Raw genomic sequence first — 24,155 nt, forward strand, 5'->3', positions numbered from 1 at the left:
ACATACAGATGAGGAAAGAGACCACTTCGACTGGGACAACGCATCCATCCTAGGGTAAGCCAAACAGAAATGCACAGGAATTCCTAGAAGAATGCATTCCAACTGGAACTCTATCAACAAACACATTGACTTGGATCCCATTTACCACCCCTGACAATGAGAAAAAGAACAGGAAATGACATCACCACAGGAAATGACCACCAACACAAGGAAACCTAAACACAAATAGAAAGTGTACCATGCCACCAGCGCTTCGTCCAGAGGCTCACTGATGTTACATAGTATGGTGACGAAACGTCTGAAAACGAACCTTCTACCTCAGCGAGCAAACCTACATCCAGAACTGCCTGTATGACATATGCCAACAGGAACATATAAATGCAGTCTTACTCCCATTAATTCAAAGGTATTTTTTGGTGGTAAGGGAGAATGCAATTAAGCACTTTTTCTTGGATTTTCCACCCCATGAAACACTAAGTGGGCTCTGAAAGCAACCAGGTGGTACTATAAGAATTAGGAAAGTACGCTGGACTGCTCATCTTGGAGTGCTTGTAAACTTCAGTCACTTTGCAAAATCCAGTAATTAGATTGAATTCATTCATACTTGGTAAATGCAAAGATAAGTTCCATTGGAACATCAAATTCTCTCAATTATCTTAAAATTTGTGGCCATTGTAGTGAAGATAGGTTGCTCAGTATCTAGCATGCTAAATTGCATCTTTTGATTCCTTGACATCTTGCATTTTCCATTATAATGTCAGTGGTCACAATGTCAAGACTCAACTTTACAAAATATCTTCAAATGTTGCATATGCTGGCAAAGACCTGCAAATGAACACTTGATTTTGTTGCTTCAGAATTTTGATTGCACTTGCTGCTACCCTTGCCATCTGGATGAGTTAGTAGTGCCAAAAGTAAGCTGGCAACAGATTCTACTTTAACCTACAGGTATTCTTGAGAGCTCCACAGTTATCAGCTATTACCATGAGCTCTCTGCTTTGTGATGCATATTTTGGTCAGACTTATGTGCATTTTCCTTAGAGTTCCAATCATCCTTTCTTCCAGGTCATATTCTTTATTTTTAAAAAAAGCAATATGTTGTGCAATCCAGGAATTCCTAATTACCGGCAGCTTTCTTTTCCTCCCAGTTGTGATAATATAGACTTACAAGGAATAATTTAATTCTAGTAGGTTTTGTCCTTGTACTGTTTCATATTGATGAAAGTTTGCATTCTCCTTGAGTGCACAAATAAAGGAGGATATCTTTTTATCAGTGTTTAATTGAGATATCTGGCCAATAATTTGAGAAGTTTTGTAATTCTGTTTTGAATTCTGTCATAATATAACTCCCTTGTTGGTTGGTACTGGTCTAATTGTTTTTAATGTTAATGTTTAGTTAGATAAAAGGCCACATTCTGAATTTTTAGTAATAATTACAGTTTCAAGCCAAGAACAGTTTGTACCACTGCTTTGTATGAATAGACTTTGAATCTGAATTGATTGGCAAAATTAATTGAATTTGACCTATTTGGGAAATACAGATTCAAATTTTAAAAATCATAGCTATTTGAGGAAGAACTTGAAATAAGCGGCCTATTCCTGTTCCTATGTTTTTTTTTGAGTTAAACAAAATAAAGTGCATTTTGTGTGATTTTGTTTTTGCATGGATAGATTTGAATTAACATAACTTTTCTAATATTAAAAAGTGAACATGACCATTTATCACCCTGTCAGTCAATTTGTGTTCATCAGTGTGTTGGGATGTATCCTCAACATTGCCATCCAGTATCACTTACTTAAAAATAGCCTGGTCATTGATTTTCAGTTTGGCTCTGCCAGTGCCACTAAGTTCCTGACCTTATACTGCTTTGGTGTAAACATGGACAAAGAGTTGAGCTCCAGAGGTGAGGTGAGAGCGACTGCATCAAAGAGCCCTGGCAAAAGTGGAGTTAATGGGAATTGGAAACTGCTCTACTGGTTACAGTCATACCCACCCTAAAGAAAGATGCTTGTGATAGTTGGAGGTAGTCCTTTCTGCTGCAGGGCAAATTGCAGGAGTTCCTCAGGGTTGTGTCCGAGGCCAACCATCTTCAGCTGATTCAGCAATGACTTCCATCATGAGTCGGAAATGAGGATATTTGCTGGTGACTGCACATGTTCGGCACCATTTGTAGCTCCTCAAATACTGAAGCAGAATTAAGACCTGGATAAATCCAGGCTTGGTCTGAGAAATGGCAAGTAACATTTGTGCCACACATGTGCCAGGCAATAAACATCTCAAGCAGGAGAAAATCTAACCACTACCCCTTGACATTCAATAGTATTACCATTACTGAATCATCCAACAAAGTATGGGATTGCTGTCAATCAGAAAACAACTGGTCATGTACATAATGTGGCCATGAGTAATCAGATAGATAGAAATTCTGTGGCAAGTAATTCATGCCCTGTCTCCCCACAGCTTATCCACCATCTGCTAAGGCTCAGGGCAGTTGTGAGATGGAATACACTCCATTTGCCTGGATGGTTGTAGCTCCAAAAGCACTCAAGGTTGACACTATCCAGGATAAAGCAGCCTATTTAATTAGCACCCCAGCCACCATCTTCAACATTCATTCACTTCACAGTTAGCACAGTGGTGGCAGTATGCCCACGTTCCCTCTATGCTGTGCCATCATTCTGAAGTTCTCTGCATGGTGATCAGTGTCAGCATGTTGGATGTGGCATTGACTAGAAGTTGCTATGCATATGCCTTGGAAGCCCACACAGCCTTTAGGAAAGTTAGAGGAAATGTGTGCCAACTACAAGGTGTACTGCAGAAACTCACCAGCATACCTTCCACAGCACCGTTCAAATCTGCAACCTCTACCAACAAGGGCATCAGAAACATGGAAATGTCATGACCTGCAAGTTCTCTCAGCATCCTGAATTGAAACTGTATTATCATTCTTCTTCATTGAGGGATCAAAATCCTGGAACACCCTAACAACATTTTGGGTTTTCTACACACCAGGACTGCAGCAGTTTAAAAAAACAAGCAGCTTATTACTATCACCTCGGGAGTGATTAGGGATAGGCAATAAGTACTACCCCAGCCGGTGATGCTTACGTTCATGTGAATTTTTTTAAAAACCTGCGTTCCCAAATCACGCTGTATTCATTGAGGCAACTTTTTTCATTTTTGATCAAGACTGTTGAATAATTTTTCTTTTGATATTCAATGATTCATTTATAAGTTGTCATCCTTTGCAGTGGTGATGAGATTGAAGAATCCAGTGCAAATGCAGCTAGTATCCTCGACAGTGAAATTGAGCCAAGTAAAGAGGCAAAAAAAGAGGTCAGTTGGTTTCATTTTTCCATTTAAAATCAGCTGCACACATCGAAGGTATATTGTCTTTATATTGACTATATTGATTTTAAATATTATCAATTTCTGATGTATCTCTTTGTATGACTCTGGGAATTTCCCTATTGCAGACAACTAGTTTGTCAGATGAGATATGGGGATGGGAGGATACCTTCTTAATTTATTAATAAAGCTGTTCAACTTGTAAGTAAATGAAAATGCAGTAGTTTTTTTAATTGTGTATCTTTTTAGGTATAATAATGATGAGATTTTGTGGTTACTTCCACAGAAGCAGTGATTTTTTTTTTCCCTGTGGATCTCCTGTCTTGAAACAATACACAAATGGCCTTGCAACACTTAACAAATTTAGCCAACTGCCTAAATTTAAGATGACATCTGCTTCTCCCATGCAAATTTGTATTTTTAATGTTAATGCTTTAACAGTGAAGTTGTGATGAATTGTAATGAAGCACTACCATGAAAAGTATCTACTGTTGACTGAACTAGCTGCAGGCTCCCATGAGACCCTAAGATACAGGAGCAGTATTAGGCTATTTGGCCCATCGAGTCTACTCCACCAGCACTTTGTTGCTGATATGTTTCTCAACCCCATTCTCCTGCCTTTTCCCTGTAACCCTTGATCCCCTTACCAAATCAAGAACCTATCTGTCTTAAATGTACTCAATGACTTGATCTCTATGGCCCTCCGCTGAGATCTGCTGATTAGCTGCCCTCTCGCTGAAACAATTCTTCCTCATATCTGTTCTAAAGGATTGTCCATTCATTTCCAGGGCTGTGCCTTCAAGTTCTAGTGTCACGTACTAGTGGAAACATCATCTCCATGGCCACTATATCCAGACCTCCTAAGAGTATCAGCAGTCCCCAGAATAAAATGCATTTCGAAACTCCCAGCTTGCACCACGTTTAGTCAAAAGGACTTGAGTTAATCTTTATAGAAAGATATTGAACTTGAGCTGTTGGAATTGAGTGTTTTTGTTTTTCAAAAGCTGATTCCATGAGTAATTTTGAAAGATGTTGGTCATTTAGTTGAGAATGAGGTACTTGCCGGGCTATGGATAAAAGTGTGGGCTTGTTGAACTAATCAATGCTGCTTTTTCAGAGACAGTGCAGGCATGATAGAAAAATACTGTAGCGCTCTCTTGTTCTGTAAGATTCTGCTTTTTTTCTGCACCTTATGATTCCAGTGTGTTCTCTTTTATCTTATAGCAGGGATCTCAAACTGTGAAAAGTGTCCCACCCAAAAAGGACACAAGAACTGTTCAAGGAAAGCAAAGAATAAGTCAGAAGCCTCCAAGAGGGATGTTCCTGATTCAAGAGGATCTTGATGCATTATCCACGAGCTCTGGTGCTGCTAACACAGTTCTCAGACAGCTTGATATGGAATTAGTCTCACTTAAACGTCAAGTAAGCTCTGCAACTTCTTCATTTCAGTTAATTTCAGAATTCCTTTCTCGTAACTTCTAACTTTTATAAGAAAACTTGTTTGACTTTCCAATATATACTTACAATATTAGGAATGCAGTTTTACAGTATTAGTCCTGATGAAAAGTTTCAACCTGAAACGTTGACTCCCCTTCTCCTCTGTTGCTGCTTGACTTGCTGTGCTTTTTCCAATTCTACTCTTTATCCACCCCAATATTAGGAACGCAGCAGGGAAAATTAGTTATGTTTGCCATCAGCTAGGATCATTCCTGTTCCTGGCTATTAAACTGGACCTTCAGTTATAAAAATTGCATTTCATTATAATAATTAATGATTTCCATGCTTGCTTTTCTGACACAAGACTAAAAGTGTAAATGCATGCCAATTCCAGGTGAAGGGCCCTTTATTAACCAAACATTGTTGCTGTTCCCTGTGTACTTGTCTGATTCAGTTTGGAATGAAGCTAGTTACTGTATAAACAATGAAGATTATTATTTTCTCAAATACCCTTGGTAAATTTTAAAAAGAAAAAACCTGACAGAAATGTAGATTAAATGTTGAGATAGTTCCTTGCATGTATGGATCATTTTGCAAATTTAAATTTATGATCATTAATTTGTAAAAGTAGTAGTTTCTGTAGAAGTGTTTGACTTGTATCATTTCACAACAATATTTATAAAAATTGATTTCACGTAATATCATTCATGAGCACTTTGGATTGACTTGAAACAGGAATTTAGTATCATTGATTAAAGAATGGCAATACTTAATACTAGTAAACAAAAAAACCCAAAGAACTGCAGATGTTGGAAGTGAGAACCATTAATAGAAATTTTGGGTCCCATTCTGAAGGTCCCTGAACATGAAAAGTTAACTCTGCTTTCTCACTCAGCAGCCAGACCTGCTGAGTTTTCCCAGGAATTTTTGTTGGTGTATTTAATAGTATTTTCTTGCAGTGTAGTCAACAAAGGGGTGGGTTATTTGTAACTAGACCAGAAGTTCTGGATGGACAAAACCATGTTTGTTTATAGGTGTCAGCCAGTCTTCAGTATCTTTACATCTTTGATTTTGAAAGCCCTGTACAGTAAAATTCACAATATCTGGTTCCTCTCAAATTGGAACGCTCCACCAAACAGTATTTCCGATTCCGAATACAAATGTACCTTCTCTGGGTATATGTAAAAACAGGATTCCTAAATTGTTACAAAGGGTTCCTCACAAAACATATAGTGACTTGCACCCAAGCACTAAAAACAGCACATGCAGCACTTATAAATTTTAAGTGGCACTCAAGGAGTTTGCTATTGAAAATCAAGCACTGGGTCGGATAACATTACGTCCTTACGATATCATAATAACAGACAGATGGACTGTGTCAAAGTGTCTGCCTAGAATATTTAGGGGCAAAAAATCAGAATCTTGTTTTGAATCTTGAATTTTTATATATAACAGGATTCAAGGTTGCTATATAAAATGTTATGTCAATCTGAAATGATTGTAAAAGTACTGCTTGCAGTCTATCCTCCAAATAGTTGAATTATTAATTGACTGGCTAACTGCCAATGTTAATTTACAGGCACCACCCAACCCTGGTGCTTGCTGGATAAGGCAAATTTTACTGTATTTACTATTGTACAATGCAGACCCAATTGTGTAACAATGGAACTTACCCATTTGACTTGAAATATCAATATATTTGTGCATCTCTTTAATCTCTTGAGGCAAGGCTTGAATTGTTGTGCCACTTATTTCAAAGTTAAGTGAATATACAAAGCAGTTATGCTCTAATATATAAAGCAGCAGTTATGATCAGATTTACTTAGTCAACATATATTAGTGTAATTGCATGAAGGTTACGTGCACAATGTACTACCCTGCTTTAGTGGGTCATCTTGTTTGTCTTACAAGATGGCTCTGAACTTTGCTTCCATGAGCATGTCTTCTCTGGAACCTTTCTTCTTCAACTTTTGGCTTCTGTTGCAAAGGCTTTTTTAGTATCTGAGCTCCTGCTAAATTCATGAATAATCAATCACAACACTCAAAGCTTTGCCACAGTAGTGAGAGGTATTCATCAATTGTGGAAACGAACCACTAAATTGCTTATTTTCTCAATGATTGTATATGATCATCTTCGTTACGTGTCATTTCGTACCTGTTTACAAGAAGAATGTGGTTATACCCTGTTCTTGTAAAATAGATTTCAAGTAATTTCTAAAATTTTTTTCAACACAAAAATGGTCAAAAGTCTTGAAACATACAGCATATGAAGCCCTCTGGTTTGATGTCCAACCATTAATCTGATTTCATAGAATGATGCAGCATAGAACGTGGGCATTCAACTCATCATGCTTGGATAGGCTATTATAAACTGTAATCCATGCTATTTATTAGATTAGGGAGAATAAAATAGCTACTGTTCACACTGTTGATTTACCATCAGTGAATTCTCCCCAAAAAGTATTTGTGTGATGTCCAGAGCAATCAAGTCACCTTTTGGGTCTGTGGGTAATGGCCTGCTAGCACTCACTTTTTAAGCTTATCAATCAAGAATGACAACTTGAGCAAGGTGAAACAGTACATTGTGTCCTTGGAGATGTACACCTGCAAGGAGTTGATGGCTTCAGAATATAAGGAGGCAAGAAAATAGTCATGCTTTGTCTGTAGTGCTAATAGGAGTATAATCTCTGGGAAGGCTATGTAATATATAAATTAAATCTCTTAGTCTATCTTTGACAGTTTTATCAGTGACTCTTTGTTTATTGGGTCATTAAAATCTAATATTCTAGATCCAAAATGTGAAACAGATAAATGGTGCTCTCAAACAAAAATTAGACGGTGGGATAGAGGAATTCAAGCCACCTGAGGTAAGGAATTGTTCACCTTATTGAATAAAATCAAGGAATAGTATATATTTGCCTGTGCCTCCCCAGCATACTAAGAATTTTAAATTACAATAAAATCCATTCTTCAATCCATATAATTTTAAGATTACAGGGTGGGTTGATGACACTTAGTTTAAACATACAGATAGGCAGTGTCACATTGTGCAAAGCCTTAGTGTCCCACTGTTTGTTAAATTATCTTGTTAGTCTTTTTTTCTTTTCTGACCAAGCTACATAATTACTTCAGATAAGCTAGTGATCCCAGGCCAACACTGACCAGTATCCTGGCCCTATGTGTTGATCACTAATGAACAGTGTAACAGGTCTATGCTTTAGAGGATGATGAATTCATCTCCAAGAAAGTTATACTTAGGTCAAGTCCACCTCTTCAACTGACCAGTTTTATTTTAAAACTAAACTATTTTTGTTGTTTATGCTAATTTTATCTCTCAAAAATATTGAATAGTGAGAAGAATTGTATTTGATAAGCAGTTTAACTTTCAGATAGTATCCAAACAACCACATTTCCAATCATTTTTGTGTGAAAATGCTTCCTGATTTGACTCCTTAATCAATGAACTCTAATTTTATAATTTCATATCTCATTCTTGATTTCCCCACCAGAGGAAATTGTTTCTCTCTATTCAAATCCTTTTTAGCATTTGAAACACCTTGGTCAAACCACTCCTCAGTTTGTTTCACTTGAAAATGTAAGCCAAGTTTGTGAAACTTATCCTTCTATTTTAAACATGATGCTATTGTGCTGAATCTGTACAGCACCTGCTTTTAAGACAGATATATTCTTGGGAGGATGCAATGCCCAAAATTAAATACAGTCTTTCAGTTAAAATCAGATCACAACACAATTTTATTACCTTTTACATATGTTCATAAGCTTCTGTTGATATACATATCTGGGTTTGTAAACCTCTCTGTTGCTCTACAGTTCCTTATGTTTTGCCATTTTGAAAATGTTGACTTGTCTTTTTTGATTCAAATTGGAACCATTTTGTAACTTGTAGCTCATCACTTGCTGTTGCCCCTAACCCAGTGTCTATTGCAGAACTCTATAATTTTTCATCCAAGTTATTAATAAATGTGACATGTTGAAGTCCCAGGGCAGATTCTTTTGGGAGTAAGTGCTGTACAAATATTCTATATAATAGGAGCTGCATAGATATTCTTCTGTATTGTTTCAGCCCACCAATCATTTTTTCACTTTTTTTTTCCTTCACCCATTACTTCGATTTACCAAACCATTTAATTCCCAAATCAGGGCTACCTTCTATTTGTGTTTTTGTTTATGATTTTTTTAATGATTTTTTTTTTATGAAACCTTTTGTGTGGTTTTGTGCACCTTTTGTATGAGTGTCTTTTGGAAGTGCAGGTTTTTTTTGAAGGAGAGTCAGTGGATATTAATGGGTCAATTGGTTTAGGTTAGTTTTGGGGTTGAAATGAGCTGTCAAAATGGAAGAAGTCCAAGACTTTTATGAAGTATAGAGGGAAATAATGTGGCACTTTGTTAGAAACTTAGCAGCATTTATGCAAGTTTAGTATGCTTTTGCACCTGTTTGAATCTTAAATTTAGGTTAAACTGGTATGGGAAGTTCATAGCGTTTGAAGAACTTAGGACCCTCCTGGTAGTCAATGTGTTTTGAAAAACCTTTACTGGTGTGTTGTCCAATCACTCACATTTCCAATTTTTTTAGGCATGTTGTCACATTGTTGTGTTAACATTTAGTAGATTACAGATTTGCAATAAGAATTGTCTAAAATTTAAAGCACATGACTGAATTATTTTCTCTTTTTAGTGGTTCTCTGTCTCAAGTCAAAAAATTGTAGATTTGATCTTGGTCCATTCCCAATTCAAATGTAGACTGACGCTGAATGTAATGCTGAATCATAGTTTTCGATTTCAAATCTGTCTTTCAGCTGAGATTAAAGCAAGGTCTTGACAACCATGTTTAAGTGGACTTAAGTCTCCAAATGCATAAATAAGAGCAAAATGGTTTTGTGCTGTACTGACTTCAACTTACTGTGAACAGTTTTGGTCCCTTTATCCAAGGAAAGATGAATTGGCATTGAAGGTAGTCCACAAAAGACTCAAAAGGTCCTGAATTTGGAGAATTTTTTTGAGGAAACAGGCTATACCTGGTTTAGAAGAATGAGAGGCTATCTTGTACGATAAGGTTGGTCCACTTGTTTCAGACCAACAGATATAATCTCAGATGAGGAATTTCTTCTGAGGTTAGTGAATCTATGGCATTCCTTACCACCGAGGTCTGTGGAGGCTGGGTCATTTAAATATATTCAAAGCTGAGAGAGGTTATTGATTAGTAAGGGGATCCAAATTTATGCAGAAAAGATAGAAAAGTGGAGTTGAGGGTTATCAAGCCAGCCATGATCTTATTGAACGATGGAGCAGACTCAATGGGCTGAATGGCCTACTTCTGCTCTTGCTCATTTGGTCTAACTATTGATACCAAAATGTATTCAAAAGGTATATTTTATAATATTTATCTTGGTAAAACATTGCTGCCCTCAAATTATTCTGTCATATTTGCCAAAAAAATTACTGTTCTTTAATTGTAAGTAATTAGTTGTGGGGGAATATTTTAAAACTCTAAATGCAAATTTGCTCTTCAGGCGAATCAGAAAATTAATGCTCGTTGGACAACTGAAGAGCAACTACTAGCTGTGCAGGGTAAGTGAATTATTCTTGGGTTTATGTTTCAGCATGAAATGAAAATAAGAATGTGAGCTAAAATGCATTGCTTCTTTGTTATTTAGTCGAGTTCTTTCTTGCCCACAGCAATAAGGAAATATGGCCGGGATTTCCAAGCTATTTCAGATGTAATTGGCAATAAGACAGTAGTACAAGTGAAAAACTTCTTTGTGAATTATCGCCGTCGTTTCAATCTCGAAGAGGTTCTGCAGGAGTGGGAAGCAGAACATGGTAGCAGAGAAGAGAATGCAAACGTTGCTGACAAACCTCAAAACTCTCCAGATGTTATTATGAAACTTTCTGAGGAGGAGGAAGAGGCAAGTCACCAGCTTTTGCCTTAAATAGTTAATTAGACTTGAATGTAATGCATTTTGGAGCCTTGGTAAAATAGCCTTGACAAGGATGTTGTGTGTGGTGTCTAAAAGTGGAAATCTTTATCTGTGTGTAGATTGGCAATTTTTGTTTAGCATGGCTCATCCAGCACGTTTGGACTGTGGGTGGAAACCAGACCACCTGGAGGAAACGCAGACACGTGGTGAGCGTGCAAACTCCACACATACACTCACCTGAGGCTGGAATCGAAACCGGTTCCCTGATACAGTAAGGCAGCAGTGCTAACCACTGTCCCACTGTCCCACTGTACCACCTTGTATTCAATCGTACATGTTTCAATAAAGTGTCCTGATTCTTCTAAATTCCATTGAGTACAAGTCCACATTTCCTCATTAAAATAATCCCCCTCCCTATCAGTGTTCAATTGAGTGAACATTGTGTGGGAGCTTCCTATATCATTCCTTGGACAAAAGGAACAAATTGTTTACAGTATCCCAGTTGTTGCTTGTATAATTTTAGCAAGACGTTCCTTTTTTTTAAAAAAAACTCTTTCCCTTTGAAATAAAGGCCAGCATTCATTTTCTTATCCTATTGCCTGTTGAACTTGGATTCCAGCTTTGTGAGATTCATGCAGTGAGACCCCATTGTTTATATATTTAAACTCTTACTGTCCATTTTTATATTTTTTCTAGCTTGTCCTCATAATTTATATTCTCCCATTTTTAATCCTCTTTTAGCTTTTAAAACTTTCCCAATCCTCTGATTTACTAGTAATCGTTGTCACATTATATGTTTTTATTTTCAATTTGATACGCTCCTTAACTTCCTTGGTTAACCATGGCTGGCTTATCCACTTTTGAAGACTTTTTAAAACTGAAATTGGGGGGTTAACTTATACATGAAGTATTGTTTTCGAGGGGCTGAAATTCTTGCTGTAGTTCAAAATACCATATTATTAGCAGAAGTCTATTTGATCACACAACTAATCCTAGGTAAAGAACAATCCTAGATAGTTTCTGAATCCTAATCTTCTGTCCATCATCAAGCAGGTGGGCGTTCTGATTGGCAGGCAGTGATGTCATTGGAGGTAGGTGACTGGCACTGCCTCCCTGCCATGTGCCTATGTAGGGCCTTGCTGATGGGAGGCACTGGAGGTTCGGTAGCCTAGCACCAAATGTGTGGTGTGGGGAGAAAAAGAGGGGCGGACGGTAGCCACTGGAGGAGTTGGGATAAGGCCCTGTTACACAGCAGCTCACACCACAACTGTGCTCAAGTTAAAGAAATGAAAGTTTAAAAAAATGAAACTTAAACTGTATGCCCACACTGTCATTCTCTAGAGAGAGCATGGATTGTAAATTAACTTAGAATCATTACATCAACACTGATTAATACGAAATTGGATTTTAAAAGAGGAACAGTGTATCCCGTAAAATCCTTTACTTGAGTGGATTTTGGAGTTATTCCTCATTGTTTTGGAATTGAACAAAGCAGTACATTGAAATGTCAGAGAATTAAAGATATACCGATATATAGCTAAAATATCTCATTTTTTAAATTCTGATATAATGGCACAATTAAAATGATTAACTTTTTAATAATATTAGCTATCGGATGTATAGTGAATAAAGGGCAATAAGTGCTGATAGACTGAATGAATGAATGAATGAATTAAAATGTGCTGTAGTAAACCAAGTGCGGAAAATAGCATTATGAATGAATAGAGATGCGATATACTGGTAGTAAACAAAGAATGATAAGTAGAGTTACTGGTATGAATGAATGAATGCAATTTCATTCAAGTGGGTTAATGGGAGCATTGACTTATTTTCTTCATTATGCAGATATTTTCTGAAAAATCTATGAAATTTCAGCAAAATAAGTTAATGGGAACATGCAGTTTCCTTTGTAAGAGGTTTATAATGTGATATAGTAGGATTGACTTATACACAAGATATATGGAAAATACAAGATTTTTGGCCAAAGTAAGGGGTCGACTTATACAGAAATACAATATTTTCCCCTTTTTATTTCTTACCTCCACCCATATAGATTCTACATGGTGCAAACCAAAATAATTTCTTAATTCCACGTTATGCTAATAAAGTCACCACACCACCCTTCTCTTCCCGTTTGTCCTTTGGTAAAGTCACATCCCCTGAATATTTAAGTCCCCAGCTTTGGTCTCTCTTGTTAAGAGTCTCCAAACCTCAGATGCCAACTTTCAGCAACTTCAATTCATTGCACATGATATCAAGAAATGGCTGAAGGCACTTGATATTATAAAAAAAAATAGGATTGTCACTGACAACATTCAGCATGATATTGAAGACTTGGGTTCCAGAATTAGCAATATCAACCATAAAATATGAAAAATTGCGTGGCTGTGTCCACAAAGGGCAGGATTCATTTAAACTTGCCAAAAACTCTCCCACGAGTCTTCTCTGATCTGCAAAATAATATCAGATTGTTTGTGGTACTATCAAAAGTGACACTTCTATAGCAATAATTAGATCACTGAAGCTCAGTTTGGGTCTTACCAGGGCTATTTTGCTCCAGATTTCATTATTCCCAGAAACCAAAAACTGCCAGAGGAGTAGAATTTGAGGTCAGGTGTGAATGACTGCCCTTGACGTTAAAGTAGCATTTGACCAAGTTGGACATCGAGGATCCCAAAACAACTGTAACAAATGTGATTTTTATTTTTGGGGGCGGGGAAAGGGGTGTAGGAGAAGAGAGAAAGAGTCTGTCTACTGCATTGGAAGACAATTATAGTTTTTGGAATTCACTCATGTCAATTATAGGGCACAATTGTAGAAATTCATCAGGGTAGTGTCCTAAGTCTGATAATCTTCATCTGCTTCATTAATGACCATCTCCATAATAAGATTAGAAATGGGTGTTTTCACTGGTCGTTGTTAGTGACTCCTGAGGTACCAAAGCAGCTTGTGTCCAAGTGCAGCAAGACCTGCTGACATCTAGGTTTTGGTTGACAAGTGGCGAGTAACTTTCCTGTCATATACGTGCCAAACAATAACTTTCTGTTAATGAGAACATTTAACCATTTGTCCTTTGACATTCAATGACATTACTATCGTTGAATCTCCCACTATTGCCATCCTACGTATTACCATTGACAAGAAAGTGTACTGAAAAAGACATGGGTGGCACAGCGGTTAGCACTGCTGCCTCACAGCTCCAGAGACCTGGGTTCAATTCCCGCCTCGGGCAACTCTGTGTGGAGTTTGCACATTCTCCCCGTGTCTGCGTGGGTTTCCTCCCACAATCCAAAAATGTTCAGGTTAGGTGAATTGGCCGTGCTAACTTGCCCGTAGTGTTAGGTGAAGGGGTAAATGTAGGGGAATGGGTCTAGGTGGGTTGCGCTTTGGTGGGTCGGTGTGGACTTGTTCACCCTCCTTCACCCCTTCACCCCTTCACCCCCCCCCCCCCCCCCCCCCCCCCCAAAAATATATAAATGCTATGGCTACAAGAGCAGATCAGAGGCTTTCAATTCTGCAACAAATACCTCCTATGTAAAACCTGCAATTTGTCCTCTATCTGCAAGGCATAAATTAGACGTGTGATGGGACACTGTCCACTTTCCATTTTCAGTGTGGCTCCAAATGTCTTTTAAAGGTCAAAACCGTTTAAGACAAAACATTTGGTTTGATCAGCACCCCGCTTTAACATTATCTGTATCAGTGGTGCACAACAGCAATAGTGTACTATGGAAAGATGCACCACAACAGCTCACCAAGGTCCTTCAACAGAGCATTCTAAACTCCCAACCTCTACCACCGAGAAGGATATGTGCAGCTGGCATGGGAGTACAATACCTGCAAATTCTCACATCAGCCTGAACCAGCGTTCCTTCACTCCTGGATCAAAATCTTGTCATTCCCTTCCTAACAGCACTGTGGGTTCTCTCCTCACCCTGGACCGTATGTCATGGGCAGACCGATAGCAGATGTAATTTAATATACAAGTTTGAACTGATGCATTTTAGCAGTTTGGGGATAGGCAATATAAATTTAGTGGTACACTTGAAAGAATATGCAAGGATAGAGGGACCTGGGAAAGCTATGTATGCTGATGGCAGGATATATTGAGTTCACAAAATAAAGATATTGAGTGCAAAAGCAAAGATTTTATGCAGAACCTTTTAAGAAGTTTTTGTTGGCTTTCAAGTAGAATATTTGCACCCAGTCGTAGTCACCGCTGTTTAGAAAAGATGACCTTAGAGGTTTACAAAATTGAGGGGCATGGATAGGATAAATAGACAAAGTCTTTTCCCTGGGGTCAGGGAGTCCAGAACTAGAGGGCATAGGTTTAGGGTGAGAGGGGAAGGTATAAAAGAGACATGAAGGGCAACATTTTCACACAGGGTGGTGTGCGTATGGAATGAGCTGCCAGAGGAAGTGGTGGAGGCTGGTACAATTGCAACATTGAAGAGGCATTTGGATGGGTATATGAATAGGAAGGGTTTGGAGGGATATGGGCCAGGTGCTGGCAGGTGGGACTAGACTGGGTTGGGATATCTGGTCGGCATGGACGGGTTGGACCGAAGGGTCTGTTTCCATGCTGTACATCTCTATGACTCCATGTGAAGGTGAATTTCTAATTAAAATTGGATGAGCATGAGGAAAACAAACATGCAAGACTATAGGCATAAAGCAGAAGAATAGAACTGACTGGACTGCTCTACAGAGAACCAGCCTGAACTCATCGTAATGAATGGATGCTTTTGTTATTATGACTAATAATTGGCATTCAGTATAATATGAGCATCAAATCTGTTGTAGATTCTAGAAGATCAAAAGGATGATGCATATATCCATCAAGTTTAATGGTTAAGCCATTCACAGGTCACAGACCTGAGGCATTAACTCCTTTCCAAAAATGCTTCCAGACCTTTTGAGTATTACCAGCATTTTATGCTTTTATTTCAGAATGGCAACATATGTTTTGTTTCATCAAAAACTGAGGCTTCTTGGTTAGACCCAAGTGGTGTTAGGTAATAATTTTAAAAAATGATGGGTATGGTTGTCTACAAGTTTAATAATAGAAAAGGCTTACACATAATTGGTTATGAAATATTGCAGTAAGCTGAAGAAATGTAATGTTCACTTGAAATGTTTAAGTCGAAAATTAGCAAAAGTAAATGTGCATGTAGCTGTATAATAACTACAGAAAATATGGTGTTTATCAGCAGGTGAAGCAGCATCTGTGGACTGAGAATAAGTTAACCATTTTCAAGTCAGTAAACTTTCATCAGAACTGGAAAATGTCACAGCTGCAATAGTTTTGAAGCAAATCTAGAAGCTGGGAGGGGGAAAAGCGTATTTTGTGATAGTGGAAGTGGTTACATTACAAAAACATGGTGCAAGTCAAATGTAATGAGATGGGTAAAGAAGGAAATGAGTCTAAAGGACCTGTCAATGTAAAATTACTACTAAGTCCTTCCAAGAGAACAATGATTTATTTATGCTTTTTGTATTTGTTACACTCAATGCAGTATTTAATACATTCTGGAGATCAAGTGTAAACTAGATCATTTGCTTTGTTGAACACCTCCATTCAATCTGCAAATCAACCTTGAGTTTACAGTTGCTTGTCATTTTTAATTCTTTATTCTATTATGAATTTGTTTTCAGTCTCCTACACTATTCCAATGAAACTCAATCTCTACGAATAATGCCTGAGTTTACAGTGAAACATTTTGATTTTCCAGACACAGCATTAAGTTCAACAATTTTAGATCATGACCATGGCTCCCATGCTTTTCCTTTAGAGAACACCCCCCACCCCCACCTTGCACTGTCATTCCTCCCAGGATTTAACCATTTATGGCTTCCACTATAATAACGACTTTTTCTTCTTCCTCACTCTTTCTCTGCTTGTCTGCTTACATAAAGCTCATAACAGCACAGTTACTGTACAGATACAACAAGTGTTTAAGACGACAAATGACATTGGCCTTTTTTGCAAAGATTTTGGAGTAAAAGTGTAAGGAGGTTTTCCATCAGTTGTGCAGGGCATTGGGAGATAATAACAAGTCTGTGTATAGTTTTGGTCTCCATACATCAAGAAGGATATACTTGCATTGGAGGTAGTGCAGTGAAGGTTCATTAGATTGGTTTCTAGAATCAGAGGATTGACCCATTTATAAGCTGAGTTTTGGTTTATAAAAATGAGCTGACCTGAAAATTCTGAAGGGACTTGACAGTAGCCATTTTAAAGACAGGTAGTCTCATCATCTCAGAACTAATGATAAATTTCTTTACTTGAATTCTGGAAATTCAGTGAATCTTTCACCCTAAAAGATTGTGAAAGCTCCATCACTGAATATGTTTAAGGCTAAGACATAATTTTGGTGTTAAGGACTCAACAGCTATGAGAAATGGGCACAAATGTGGAGTTAAGGTTCAAATATGAAATTCCTCATCTCGGTCTGAAAACGATCAGTCATTATCCTGTGTCCATGCCTGTCTTGTAGATTTCTCAACCAAGGGAAACAACCTCTTAACGTCTACCCTATCAAATTCCTTCAGACCTGTATTGAATGCAGTGCAGGCTAAAGGTGCAACATGGTCTATTCCTGCTACATTATTTCCTACGTTTGTAAAACTATTGAATTCTTACCTTTTGACTTAAGGTCATCAAACTGAAATTCTAATTCTGTTTCTCATGAACAGATATTGCCTGACTTTGTGAATATTTCCAGCATCTGTAATATTTTGCTTTGGAGCACTAATTGCAATGATTAAGGCTGTGATTTCCCCAGCCAAATGGTCAAAGCTTAAAATAAGAATACAATTCTGGAAACTTTCAGCAGGCCTAACAATATCTGCAGAGGGAGAAACATTGTTAAACTGACAAACTCTCAGCCTTTCATGAAATCCTTAAGGTTTGTGTAATTATTTATGGAATTCTGCACATGTAACAACTTTTTTAAAAACAATATTTTTCAGACTCCCTCTGTGCTTGATGTGAGATATCATACTGCATCCTGAGAGTAATGCACAGTCAGTGATTTGAACATGCTATGCTGACTACTGTTTAGTCCAGGCCATCCGATGATGCCAAACTTCAACCAACCACCTCCACAAAACTCATCAGGACCAGCTAGCTTGACACCAAAAAAGCTACAATATTCACAAATGAACGCTTCTGCCTTACCCTGTCTCTGCCACCAGGACAGCTTCTGCTACTCCTGGAAGTCATAGAAAATTATTTGATTTGACGTCATTCTTTTAAAAACAAAATGAGAATTCACAAAAGTGCTTGTGAATGTCTGTTATCTCCATTTAAGCAGTTCATGACTAATGTCTCCAGGGCATTAATAATGTGTATATTTTTGGAACTGTGACTGCCATTGGATGCATCTTTATTACTTTCCTCACAGGTTTTTATGATTAAATGTGAATGCCAGGATGGTATAGCATACTAACTGGCATACAGGAAATGGATATCTGAATTGTCTCTAAATTATTGGGTACTTAAACTGCAGTTTGGACTGTGTATTGTAGACTTTAAACATACCTCCCAGTCTGAGGAAACTTGAAGGTAAATTAGGGTCTTTTATTCACATATTCATGAAAAGAAACATTGATCTGTTTTTATTTAAGTTTTTTTTGCTGTACAGTATTTTAGAATAGTACTTTCAATATCAAGAATGGAGAGACCTTATACTTGAATATTGCAGTTACTGGATTGAAACTGATCATATTCAGGTACTGAACAGTGGCACAGCTAAATCGTCAAATTCGTTGCATTATCTGTTGTGCTAACCATAAGGAATTCTTGCTTATTTAGCATGGAATGGGTTAAGCTCAACATGCTATACAGACCCGTTGCGTTTATTAAAGTCATTTGAGTCTATGCATGTTTCTATGTAAGAATGGGTGTTTACAATTTCTACATCAATATTTACCTGAAATTCAAACCTTTTATTAGTCCTTTCTGGGAGTAATATCCCAGCATTTAGAATTTTCTAAATTAAGTTTGTTAAATTTGCTTTATGGGTTGCTGCTGATATATGTAGTAATGTTTGTCAGAATTTCAAAAAAAAAGTAAGGATTTAGTTTGCAATCAATTGAGCATGTTTTTTTATATAGCCTCTTGATGTGCTCAATAGGATAATGTTCTTTTTTAAAAAAGTCAGTGTGTTTATATTGCAGATTTATATTTTAATGCCTGTTACTGCTAATTTTAACTGAGGTAATTATGTGATTATTTCTAAGGTTTTTGAGCATATATACCATGGGTTCCACAGTGAGAAATGGTAATATTACAATACTGCTTTGAATATTGCGCTGCATACTTTAAATTTTTAAGAAACTTTATTATTTCATATTGTATCTTTTGCATCCATGAAGAGGAAGGGGTGCAAATTAAAGAGCAGCAAAGGAACAAAGAAAACTGGGAAAACTGTGTGCCCCTTGTATAAAATTATACTTGTAACTTCTCACTATGCACTCAAATTTTGCTACAGTGAAACAACATTAAATCCCTGTATTTTTCTAAGACTAAAACTGTAAAAATGATAGTAAGATACTGACATAACTTTGTGCTTGTAAAGATTGGAACAGTAATATAATGATCATAACCATAATTTGGAGATGCCAGTGTTGGACTGGGGTGTACACAGTTTAAAAAATCTCAACACCAGATTATAGTCCAACTTGTTTATTTGGAATCAGTAGCTTTCAGAGCTAGTGCTTCCAAATAAACCTGCGTCTTATGATCTTGTAGTCCATAACCACCTGATAAAGGAGCAGGTAATGAAAGCTAGTGCTTCCAAATAAACCTGATGGACTATAACCTGGTGTTGTGTGATCATAACCATAAATATCAAGTAGCCAACTGATCATGTTTTTATTTGGGAGGGAAACAATTATGAAACATTTGATGTCAAGTGGTACATTGGTCAAAATCTACATTTGAAATTGCTTAAAATAACTTTGTGGAGTAAAACAAAATTACAAAATCACATAAAGTACACACGTTAGGTACTTTGACAATTGCTGTGCTACAAATCACATTAAACAAAACTGAATTCTACATTGCATGTCATGAAAATACCTATTACCAGGGCACAGCACCTACTAATTTCACTAAAGTAAAAGCAATTGTTCAAAATACCATGAAAAAGTTCATTTCTTAATGTGGGCAAAATGTGTTAGAATGCTTTCTGTGCTGAGACGTTTGAGGAACAAATGGTCACCCCACAAGACAGCATTGTTTTTTGTTCTGTTACTTGTTTCACTTTTAAATTTGAAATCTAAGTGGCTGTTTAATTCTAAGTAAGCTTAAAATGGTTGTTTTCTTCTTTCTAGATTATTTTCTTTCTGACTCAATAACCAACTAAAGTACATGAAAAGAATGATTACAAAGAAATAAACCATTGTTTTAAACAAAGTGTCTCATAAGACCAGATTTGTTATATCTTTGTGTATAAATTGTTCTTAAAAAGTCTGAAAAGCTAACTTAAAGTGTTCATGCATGTTTGAAATGATGGAAACACCTGACTTTATTAGTAGGAATACTGTACCCAGGAGGCTTTCTATTAATCTTTCAAGTATTGAAATTCTATTTCATTTTACTTCAATAGACATTTAAATAATCAAAGCACTTCTATGTGGCAAAAACTGTGGTCAAGAGTATCACCTCTAATGTTGCAAAATTGGAAACGTTGGGACTGAACCATATGGGATTTTGGAACTTGAGGGATTTCAGAAGGGTGGTTTGTACTGTGGCCAGATACAAGCTAGGTTGAAAGTGTTGGTCTTTCAAAATATGGGAAGAGATGTTGCCGGCCCAATCCTACATTCAGACCATCAAGTCTGCTCTTAATTCATTGAGATCATGGCTGATCTGATAATCCTCAAGTCCATTTTCCTACCTTTTTCACCCATACTGCTTTGAGACCTTGATTTTTAAAAAAAATTGTTTATCTCCACCTTGAATACACTTTTATGACCCAGCCTTTACAGTTCTATATGGTAAAAGATTCCGCAGATTTTCTACTCTCAGTAGAAATTTCTCATCTCTCTCTCGAATAGGTTGACCCCCTTATTCTAAGAAGAGGTCATCCTCTGGTCTCAATCTATTAAGTCCCAAAAAAAGCTTGTAATGATTCAGTAAGATCATCTCTCATTCTTATAAATGCGTATTAGGCTTAGTCTTCACAACCTGTCGTTGTAAGACAGTCCCTCCACACCTGGGATCTATCTAAGGAACCTTACTGGACTGCCTTCAATACCTGGATAACTCCCTTTAAGTAAGAAAGCCAACACTGTTCATCGTATTTACCTGTGGTGTGACTAATGCCTTGTCAAGTTTTGCCGGGATCTTCCTATTTTTGTACTCCAATTTCTTTGAAATAAAGGCTGACATTCTGACCTTTCCTTTTATCTACTGAACTGTATGCTAGCTTTTTGTGATTCATGCAGAAAGATTCCAAAATCACTGTGCTGCAGATTTCTGACATCTTTCTAAATTTAAATGTTCAGCTCCTCACCAAGTCATTAATATATATCGTAAATAATTGTGGCTCAGCACTGATTCCTGTCACTCCACTACTTACAGCTTGCAGTCCTGAAAGCTCCCTCCTTATCCCAACTCGTCCTATTTGTTAGCCAGTCCCCTCTCCATGCTAATATACTCCCGACAACACCACTCTTGCCTTAATGTGTGGTACATGATCAAATGCCTTCTGAAAATCTAAATAAAGTACATCAAGTATTTTGCCTTTATCCAGCCTGCTTGTTACCTGAAAGATATATTCAAATTTTGACGAGGTATAATTTCCCCTTCATGAAGCCATGCTGACTGGTTATGTTTTTCTAAGTGAGGATAATGTGTAGAAAGTACCAAGGAAATTAGTGGATTGGGAACAGGGCCTAAATTAAATTAACATAAGTAAAACATTACCAGTGAGGAAATTAATGGAATGAAAAAGTAACAAATCCCTAAGACCTGATGGTTTCAGTTCAAGAGTTTTAAAGGAAGGTGGAAAGAAATTGTACATGCCCTGATTACAGAACAACCTCAGTTATCTGAATGTCAATTATCCAAATTTCGGATTGTCCAAACAAAATACTCTCCATCATCTCGGTAGGGTAATCAAGGTTGTTCTGAATAATCTTTGAGTTCCTAGCTACAGGAGTCATCCCTCTGAATTGGAAAATTGCATGTCACTTTCTCTTAAGAAGGGCAAAAGAGGAAAACTTGGGAATTACAGATCAGTTGGCCAAAATTCTGTGCTGGGGAAATTGAAGTCTACAATCAAGGGTGAGGTAATTGGGCACATTAAATTTTCAGCAAATCAGGGGCACCCAACATGGATTCATGGCAGGTGGGTCATGCCTGACTAAACTCACTGATTTTTTTTTTGGAGAGGTGAATAAGGTAGTAGACGAGATAATGACTTTGGATGTTGCTTATATGCATTTGGAGAAGATATTTGATGAAGTCCCACAAGAGACTCAACTAAGGTAGAGTATTGCCCATGGAATTGAGGGCAAATTATCAAAATGTCTACAAAATTGGAGTGGCAGGCAACAAAGTAGGGCTAATGGGTAGGTACTCAAATTGGCAGGATGTGACCAGTGGTGTCCTACAAGGATCTGTGTTGTTTCTGGTCATTATGACTTGGATAATGGCATAGAAAGTTGTTTATCCAAATTTTCTGATGCCACAAAGATAGAATTGTAAACAGTGTAGATATTCTTTTGTAATTCATACTAAATGTATGGGCAAAATGTTGGCAGGTGAAGTACAGTCTAAGCAACCATGACATTATCCATTTTGGACAGAAGAGTTTTTTTTCCATTCACAGGGCATGGGCATTGCTGGCCAGGCCAGCATTTATTGCCCATTCCTAGTTGCCAATAGGGCAGTTGAGTCTCAACCCTTTGCTGTGGGTCTGGAGTCCCATGTCGACCAGACCAGGCATGGATGACCGTTTCCTTCCCCAAAGGATATTAGTAAACCCAATAGGTTTTTCCAACATTTTGCAAGATCAGGGTACTTTCTAGGTGGTATGAAGTTAAATACAGTGGATGTCTTTGGGGTTCAGGTGCACAAATCTTTTAAAGTATCATGAACAAGTGCAGAAAGTAACCTAAGGTAATGAATTACAAGGTTGCAGAAATTTTGTTGCAGTTATACAAAACACTGATTAGTTTCCAGTTGGAATACTGTGAACAGATATGGGCATGACATCCTAGGAAGGATATATTGGCCTTGGAGGGAATACAATGTAAATTTACAAGAATGATACCTTTACTTAAGGGGTTATGAGGAGAGTTTAGGCCTGTTCTCTCTAGAATTTAGATGGTTAAGGACTGATGTGACCAAAATCTTCAATATTCGATATTAACAGGCAAGGATGGGATAGATAAGCTATTTTCATTATTTGGAGTTTCTAAAAGTAATTGCGGTAGTTGGAGAATTAATGGCAGACCATTCAGGAGAGATGTTAGGAAGCATTTCACGCACAGGGTGGTAGATGTTTGGAACTTTCTTACACAGACAGCAGTGGATGCAGAATCGATGACTAATTTTTAATCAGAATTACTTTGTTAAGTAAATGTATTATGGGCCAAATGTATGGAATTAGGCCACAGATCAGCCATGATCTAATTGAATGAAGGAGCAGGTTCAAAGGGCTGAATGACCTGCTCATGTGTACATATTAAATTATAATTTAGTATTTATAAATGCTGGGTTACCCCTCTATACTGTAATATTTTCTAATAAGCAACATTGTAACTTGTTTTGTATTCTTACCATTTTAAATAAAGGTGTTACACTAGCAATTTTCCAATACTCTGGGACTTTTCCCATTGCCAAGGATTCTTCAAAGATTATAATCAGCACATCTCCTATCTCTGTGTAACTATTACTTTAATATCCTAGGATGCATCTCATCAGGTCCAAGGGATTAATTGGCCTTTAGCTCCATTAGTTTCTCAAGCAATTTTCCTCTGCTTATTGTATTTATTTCCTCTCCTTATGTCACTTGACTATTTAATTTTTTTGGGATGGTTAGTGTATTCTGCCATTAAGATTATGCAAACTATTTATTAAGCACCCCTACCTTTTCCTAGTTCTGCTTTATTCCTCAGCTTTGTTCTCTAAGGCACCTATGTTAACTTTGAAGCCCCTCTTTTTTTATTATTTATATATATTTATATAGAATTTCCTGCAGTCCATTTTGATATTGTTTGCAAAGTTTGTCCTCTCCCTGTTAATCTTGTTGATCCTTTTGATTTTTAAAACTTGCACAATCTTCTAGCTTATCACAAATCTTTGTCACATTGAAACATTTTTTTCTTCCAATTTGATGCTATCCTGGGCTTGCCTGATTAATCATGACTAGCTTATCCCCTCGTTAGAATCCATCTTTCTCATTGCAATCTAT

General features: G+C 37.2%; 1 protein-coding gene across 2 annotated transcripts in view; it reads left to right on the forward strand.

Annotated features, from left to right (window-relative positions):
- rcor1 (REST corepressor 1) overlaps positions 1-20,146 on the forward strand; it is a 119,773-nt gene extending 99,627 nt beyond the window's left edge. The window contains exons 7-12 of one of the 2 annotated variants that reach the window (XM_072568543.1): positions 3,253-3,337; positions 4,574-4,771; positions 7,576-7,653; positions 10,318-10,375; positions 10,484-10,713; positions 17,698-20,146. In XM_072568543.1, the coding sequence (XP_072424644.1) occupies positions 3,253-3,337; positions 4,574-4,771; positions 7,576-7,653; positions 10,318-10,375; positions 10,484-10,713; positions 17,698-17,739 (691 nt within the window). In that variant the 3' untranslated portion in view covers positions 17,740-20,146. The remainder of the gene's footprint in view (positions 1-3,252; positions 3,338-4,573; positions 4,772-7,575; positions 7,654-10,317; positions 10,376-10,483; positions 10,714-17,697) is intronic. The other variant, XM_072568544.1, reaches the window with a different exon arrangement.
- Positions 20,147-24,155: the final 4,009 nt, after the last annotated feature.

This window comes from Chiloscyllium punctatum, chromosome 4, assembly GCF_047496795.1.
Source record: "Chiloscyllium punctatum isolate Juve2018m chromosome 4, sChiPun1.3, whole genome shotgun sequence".
NCBI classification, from domain to species: domain Eukaryota; kingdom Metazoa; phylum Chordata; class Chondrichthyes; order Orectolobiformes; family Hemiscylliidae; genus Chiloscyllium; species Chiloscyllium punctatum.